General features: G+C 45.5%; 1 protein-coding gene across 1 annotated transcript in view; it reads right to left on the bottom strand.

Annotated features, from left to right (window-relative positions):
- Positions 1-436: 436 nt before the first annotated feature.
- antxr2a (ANTXR cell adhesion molecule 2a) overlaps positions 437-7,618 on the bottom strand; it is an 82,085-nt gene continuing 74,903 nt past the window's right edge. The window contains exon 17 of the mRNA XM_030723516.1: positions 437-2,826. Within this exon, the coding sequence (XP_030579376.1) occupies positions 2,788-2,826 (39 nt within the window). The 3' untranslated portion in view covers positions 437-2,787. The remainder of the gene's footprint in view (positions 2,827-7,618) is intronic.

Genomic DNA, 7,618 nt, shown 5'->3' with positions numbered 1-7,618 from the left:
CACACACACACACACACACACACACACACACACACACACACACACACACACACACACACACACACCTCAGCTGGCATCTTGTCACAGCATGCAAATGTGGATAAAGCAGAAGGTGTACGAGTGCATATTTTTTACTAAATGCAAGACCTCATTTTTGGGGCGCTGAAGACCTTGAAGGGATCTGTGTGTGTGTGTGTGTGTGTGTGTGTGTGTGTGTGTGTGTGTGTGTGTGTGTGCGTGCGGTGCCTCCGGTGACTGACTTCACAGGGGGAGAGGCTGCACACTGTCCACTCCTCTGTCCACACACACTCTGTATAATCACGTTCCCTGTCGGGCCCTATAAATCTGTAAGGGCCCAATTAAAGCTAGCCTTCAGCGTGTCCATCCCCACCAGCACACGTGTTAAAAAGAGGAACAGGAGAAACACACTGCTCACTTTTTGTTGTTGAATGTATATTTGACACAGTGTAACACAGAAATGATTTGATTAGAAACAAAAACAGTGCAAAACTCAGAAAGCTTTGAAAAAAAAAATGTTTTTTGGTATTTTGGGTTGCGGCTCGCACACGTACAGCCGGTGTGAGCCGAACCTGGTCTTTAAGGTGCTACGTGAATATAAAAAGACACAAACGTAAAGATATTATTAAAAAGATAAATTACAATTGTGCACATGAAATGAGGCGATACAGAAAGTTGTGCATGCATATCAAACTGAAGCCAGAACTTGGTAAAAGTGGACAAAAATAAGTAAAAATACTTTGATTCATAAAGATTTACAGAGCGGAGCCAGCTGATTCATCTGTAAATGTACAACAATGGCTGCTAACATACTGGAGTGTGTGATGCGCGGCGAGGATGCAGCGGTGACGTGCTGTAAGCAGGATGAGCCGTGTTGTGACTGCTATGTAAATATCTCATTAGTTTGGAGGATAATATTCCTGCGCTCCTGGTTGGAACATGAAGAAGACGAGATCTAAGTGCTGAAATGTCTTCGTCCCCTGCACGTCCACAGCCTGATGAGCCTATTAAATGTCAGCCTGCAAAATTATGCAAGAGGCTAAAAGCGTTTAAGTCGAACATAAATACCAGCGCACCCCGAGGATTTGATTTGGAATTATTTATGTCCGTCCGATCGGGACGGGGAGGAAACAAAGGAATAATTAGGCCGGCGTGCTGCTCGCCGCCCGCCTCGCGCACCCTTGTGCCCGCCGACTGTGAGACGCTCGCCCATTCCCCCTCAAACTTGATGGTTGTTGAACTTATTTTTAGTGTCATTTGATAAGCTTCCCTGCTTGCACAGAGACATCCCACTGACCCAGCCACTGGTCATTGTCTATACCGCTTCCCGTCAAAGCCGGCATGCTTTGTCAGGTTTCGACTCGAATATCCATTTTGCATGTGAAGTACGGTATCCAAAGTGACTGGATCATTCGAGCCTTTTTCTTCAGCTGCTGCCCCCTTTCCTCCCCCACAGTGTTTCCGCTCACACTAACATCATTTGGGATTGGCGTCATGACAGCGCGCTTGAGAAATCCACAATATATATAAATACATATCCCTTGCTTTTTGGGTTGGGGTGGAGGGAGGGAGGGAGGGGGGAGAAATAATTTCTGGAAATGAACAATACTTATCCGTCCATCGCATCCGCTGCTTTGGGTTTGCGTTTTGGACGCGGTGCAGCGTCACCGTGGACGGTGTCCTCTTTTTTGCTGTGAATAACGCCGTAATAGGTCATTCAATGTCAAAAGGCATAAAAAACAGACAGCCGAGTCTTCACAGGCTGCTGCTTGCTGTTGCCTTTAATTATTTTAATTAAACTTTGATATTCCGGTGCTGAGAGAACTAGTGAGATGTGACGCCGCTCGGGAGCCCTTGGAGAACTGAGACGAGAGCGGAGGAGTGTCGAGGCGGCCGTATCTATATCTTAAAAGTGTGGACTGATAGGACTGTTTATGGTTTGTGATGTGCTACGCCTTACTGAGCAGGGAGCAGACTGAACTGAAAACAGGGGCAAAAAACACCAAGCACCATGTCAAGGTCTTAAAGGCATCAATCCCTCAAACCTAGCTGGAGATCAGCCTGGTCAGGAGGCTGTCCCGCGGTCGAATAACGCTCTATTAATTTTCTTGTCCCGAGCGCATAATGAAAGAAGGTGTATTAAAAAAAAAAACTAAAGGGCAAAGTCTTGGTGCCTTCCAATACCTTGGGGCACCCTGTCTACAATTTGTCATGCGTGTGCACTTCTCAGTGTTAAAATGACAAGATAAGCCAGTCAAAGGGCAGCCGCCAGGCATCCAGCACTGCTGAAGTTGGAGAGCAGTCGTGATGAGACATTGCCAAAAGGCAGCGGACTTCTGCACTCGTGAGGCCCACTGGGATTATTCCCACTTCCACGCCAACGGCAAACAGCCCCTTTCTTTCTTTTTTTTTAGATCGCTTCCGTCTGTGTCCATGAAATGAGGTTTTTCACAGAAGCTACAATATGGTCAGAATATGTTAAGCCTTTGGTGCGCATGAAAAGCTAACCGAGTCTGAGTGCTAAGTTCTGGGGCGTGCTGCACTCGTGCTTTGGCTGTTTTAATGAAAAGATTTGGTTTAAGGAAAACTTACAAATAACTTAATGAATGAAAATGAAGGGCAGAAGAGCCAGAGGGGAAACTGTGAGCACAGAGTGGACAGATAGTGGTTTTAGCTGCAGGATTACGTCTCTGAGAACGACCCGAGTTCTTCTCTCATCCACAGCGATCAGCAGACAGCAGCTCTTCTTCTCCTGCAGTCGGCCTCCGTTTACTGCTGCTGCACACGGCTGAAATTAATACACCGGCCCTGAAACACACACACACACACACACACACACACACACACACACACACACACGCAAGCATTAAAACAAATTCAAAATGCAGTTTTTCAAATAAATGAGACATTTTTTAATTTCTTGATATTAAATTAATCATCTAATCCAGAAATAACAGAATTTACATAATCAGGTTTATGTGAAAAATTATTTTTAGGTTTGTGATATTAAATAAAAAATAAATAAAGTATGACACAAACTCCAAAATAATTAAAATATTAAATACAATTTAATGAAATTACTAAATATTTATTTTGGTCTCTAAACACAGCCCACCCACAAAGACAAAATAAACAAACATGAGGAAGATTAAACACACACACACACACACACACACACACACACACACACACACACACACACACACACACACACACACACACACACACACACACACACACACACACACAGTGTATTTAAACAGCTTCAATCGAATGAACCTGCAGCAGCACTTTCTTTTTGAATGCAGCCGATCTCAGGCTTCCTTCTACACTGTTCTAACTTGTGTGTGTGTGTGTAGCTGCCTCAGCCTCATTGTGCAGCAGCACCCTGCTCACTAACAGTAGGCTGACTGGCACCAAGAGGGAGCTCTCGCACAGCGAATCCCAGCAGTCCATCACATCCCTGCCTGCACGAGCCTCCTCTCTCTTTGTCTGCTTCCTTTCACCTGATTCCAGCATCATTCAGGTGTTTAATGATACTTCATTCATTAATGCTAGCTGAGAAATTTCCCTTTGACTCACTGTAAATTATTAGGAGTGTCCTATCAGCTAATCTTCTCACCAGCAGTTATTTGGGGGGGTTAAAGTAGCTCTGAGTTTTTTGGTTTAAACTCAAATAGCTCTTTCATGTCATTTGGCCGAACTGATCCTTTATTATGCGAAGCTCATGCCCTCTGGGAGGCAGCTGGTTCAAACACAGACCAAGACGTAAGAGAGAAATCCGATTACTGCATGAAAGGAGAGTCAGCAGGAAAATCCAGTGCACGTGAATTATTCCTGATTTTAAACTGATTTTGTGATTTTTAGGAGGGAACGAACTGGGAGTTTGGGAATTAGTCACTTCACGGATTCAACAATCCCAGCAGCACATTTTGGACCCTTTAGGTTTCAGAGGTCTAAGCTGGGCCTGCTCTGCCTGTGTGAATGCTTCTATAAGTCCATCACTAATACGATCACTCATACATCATATTTTTTTAAGAAACTAAGCTGTAAACTTAACCCTTGTGAAATGTATGTGTTTACAGACAGAAAGCGTGCAGGCTGCACTCGTCTGCAGGGAGGGAAGCTGGAAAAATGATTTTACTTCTACTTTGAATCTCAGAAGCAGCTGAAAAGTTTTGAGGTTCATTTCCAGAGCTGACATGTGCATGTGTTTGCTTCTTCTTTCTCTGTCTGAGGAAACAAAAGCACATTCTTACACATACAGGCCTCGCACTGTCCAGGTGGATGCTTCCTACTGAGGCATTATGGACAAAAATGACCAGGACTTTGGCTCCTGAGCTGCCTGCTGAATGTGGAGCTCAGCAGCCAGTTCCTCTGCAGCCGGAGCTCTTACAGTATCTGCTCTACAGTCTGGCTCGGGAGCAGAAGTGTGCACGGACCGACTGTGACAAGGGCTTTAGACAAGCTGGAGATGCTTCCATTTCTCATTATTTGGCAAGGCTGGTGGGTGTTTGGTGGAGGGGTGGGGGCTTTGCTCCATCTCTGCATGATAAGCCCCTCGACGTGTACCCTCTGCAACTAATCTCACACAGTCAACAAATAAGGCACATCAGATGCTGTTTTGGCCGCGGCCATCAGAGCGGCTAAGTTCAGTGGATTTTACGGGTTTTACGTCGCGGGGGCTTGTGAGGGAAGGAGTGTTCTCTGCAGTGGCAGAATGGCAGGAGAAGCAGGGGGATATGGTGCGAGGGTGAAGCAGGTGCAGCACAATACGGTCAAACCCATTCCAGTTCCCCTGTTCCCGGATGAACGGGGCCTGACTTGGCAGGGAGCGCCGTTTTGTAACCGGGCCATGTTGGAGAGATGGAGGCCCACCTGTGCCACCCGGAGCAGCAGAACAATAGTCTGAATATGTCAGCACGGCGTGTCAGTGAGATCTCATCAGACGGACGCGAGCGTGACTGCAGATAGACGGTCGGATGAGTCAGGTGGGGAGATGGAGAGGTGAAGAGACAAGAGGAGGGGGCGGGGGGTCATCAAATCCAAATCAAGACTGTGATTAATAATAAGGCACCCCACTGACTGCAACAAATACTAAATAAATCTATGACATAAATGACAGAGTTGCTTATGGTCGGGATAACTCTGTATGCTCTATGCATGTCAGAAACAGCAAAGGTTTCTCTAATTTGTCCACATAACTGAAGAAAAATGGATGCTGCAGCAGCCGGCTGAACCTACCGCAGAGCTAAATTCCTATAAAATAACTGAAGCACTGATGCACCGTTTACTCTCAAAGTCTGAGCACGAGGAATAAACGTCCACAGGTGTGAGAATAATAATGTGACTGGAGCTGAAGCCGTGTTGAAGGCCCTCACAGCTTGTGGAGAGGAGCTGCAGAGGTCCACGCTCGTCCAGTCCTCAGACAGCATGTTTGTCACTTGGACTGTTGGCTTGTTACTTGAGGCAGAGCTCCAGAAGTGAACGTGTGTGTGTGTGTGTGTGATTTTGACTCTCATATCTCGCAGCGTTCACACCCTGAGTAGCTCGAGTCCTCCACAACTCTCTGAAGATCTCTGCAGCACGAGGTTGTGAGATTCAGCAAACTGTCAGTGCCGAATTAAAACCTCTGAGATGTTTTTATGTGATAATCATAAAGCTTCAATAAGCTAACGGGGATCTCAGAGGGAGTATTTGAACCTGAGTGGTGCATTTTCACAACTACAGACTGGCTGCCACGTGTCTGGGTGAGGCGTAACCTGCACAGCACTCTTATTTCATATCCAGGTAACCATGTCTGCACCTCTCTGTAAAGCCCAAACTGCTCCTTCTTCCCTAACGTCAGTGAAAATGTTCTCCCTTTATGCTTCGCTGGTTTGATCGCTTTAATCTTATTCTGGAGGATTAGTGGTGCAGCATCGTTTAAGTTTGCAGATGCTTCCACGAGGACAAAGGTTTGGTTTCCACACACATTCAGGCGTCCTGTTTTTAAAGTACATTTTAATGACCGTGTGGGACACTTGGATGTAACACTGGGTTTTGTACCGTAGGTAGCTCTGTCTGTTTGCATATATTCATGCATAGACCGTGCTGGACGGCTGAGATCAGCACACTCCCTCACAGGGACATTAACGTGTGAATCTATATAGAGTAGGACTCGGGGAAGAGATGACTCGAGCCAACAGAGGCTTTAAGGTTGAGTAAACTCTTCCAGAGATGTCACATAACCTCAGAAAGCATTGGCTTTAGCTCACTGGCTTTCATAATGTGTGTGTACACTGCAACATCTGCACTCAGTCATTCAGGTCCTACGTGAGTGTTATTGGCACGGACACAGATGACTCTGAAGCCTCTGAAATGTTTGTCAGTAAGCCGGCACAGCTGCGGACACCGCTTTTATTTCACCAAAGAAATGGAAAGTATTATGAATCTGAGGGATTCAGTAAAGACGCCCAAACGTGGAGCGGCTTCACCTGGAGAACTCGCAGGTCGGCTGGAGTAACTCAAAGCTCTGCTGATGTTCCAGCACTAATGAAGTAAATAACTTATAAAAGCATCCATTATTCATAAGCTAAACAAAAACTTGTGTCTGTCAGAACAAGTTTGAAATGTTTTTCCATCGGCGTTTTTGGGAGATAAACACAGCTGATGGAGAATTAGCTGCTTTCCAAATGTTTGTATTGGCTGCGAGTATTAATTGATTGTATAGTTTGTCACATTTACAATATCAAAGAGAAAAAAATGCTCAAAAAGAAGAATCCATTTAGGTTACAGAACGAATCTCCCATCTGGACTGTAGTGTGAAAACACTTGCAAGCATGAGAGTTGTAATCCAGTTGCAAGATGCTTATTTTGCAGTGATAAGCTACAGGCTTTGAAAGATTTTATTACCAGAACAGAGACTTTTTTCCACATTAGGGCTTTGCAGCGTATACAGTAGCTTAGTTAATCCAGGGCTTACTTAATCCAACAGCAACACTCATCACTCATTATTCCAACACTTGTCTCTGGTTGAGACAAAATGTTAATAAGCTGAGCAGCAAATTCATACTCGTGCACAGCTATATGTGCTGCCCTTCTATTACAGCGGCCACAGGTGGACTGTTTCTACCTGAGCACCGAGTCCTTCCTGACGCAGGTTTGGACTCGCACCCCCAACAAGCCTGAGAGCAATACTTCTAATACTGTCAGAATCTGCATGCACAAATGAAGCTGCATTAAAACACACTAAGTGGGAATGTGAAATACAAATGCCAGATTGTTTTAATGTAGTGTGTGTAGGTGTTTATAACAAAATGATGCATCCATCCATCATCCACCACATGAAAACCACCGACGAGGGAACCACCTTCTTGTCCCAAAGCCACAGCATTTGCCTCAGACTGTCACTGAAGCATGTGCACCCGAACGTTAAATGCTTCAATCGTTAGCATCAATAAATAACAAGGCAACAATGAGCAGACACCACCTCAGCCATCAGCTGGTTTCCTTCTGGCTCTGCAGCTCAGCACGGTGAAGCTGCAGTCCCACTGTGGGACCAGAGATCAGCAGCGTCCCTGCTCGGCTCATCGGCAGCTTCACCGTCAAAATCAAAGCG

The sequence above is a fragment of the Archocentrus centrarchus genome, unplaced genomic scaffold (genome assembly GCF_007364275.1).
Source record: "Archocentrus centrarchus isolate MPI-CPG fArcCen1 unplaced genomic scaffold, fArcCen1 scaffold_26_ctg1, whole genome shotgun sequence".
Taxonomy (NCBI): domain Eukaryota; kingdom Metazoa; phylum Chordata; class Actinopteri; order Cichliformes; family Cichlidae; genus Archocentrus; species Archocentrus centrarchus.
The sequence above is the reverse complement of the archived record's forward strand: the minus strand, read 5'-3'. Positions and strand labels throughout refer to the sequence as shown.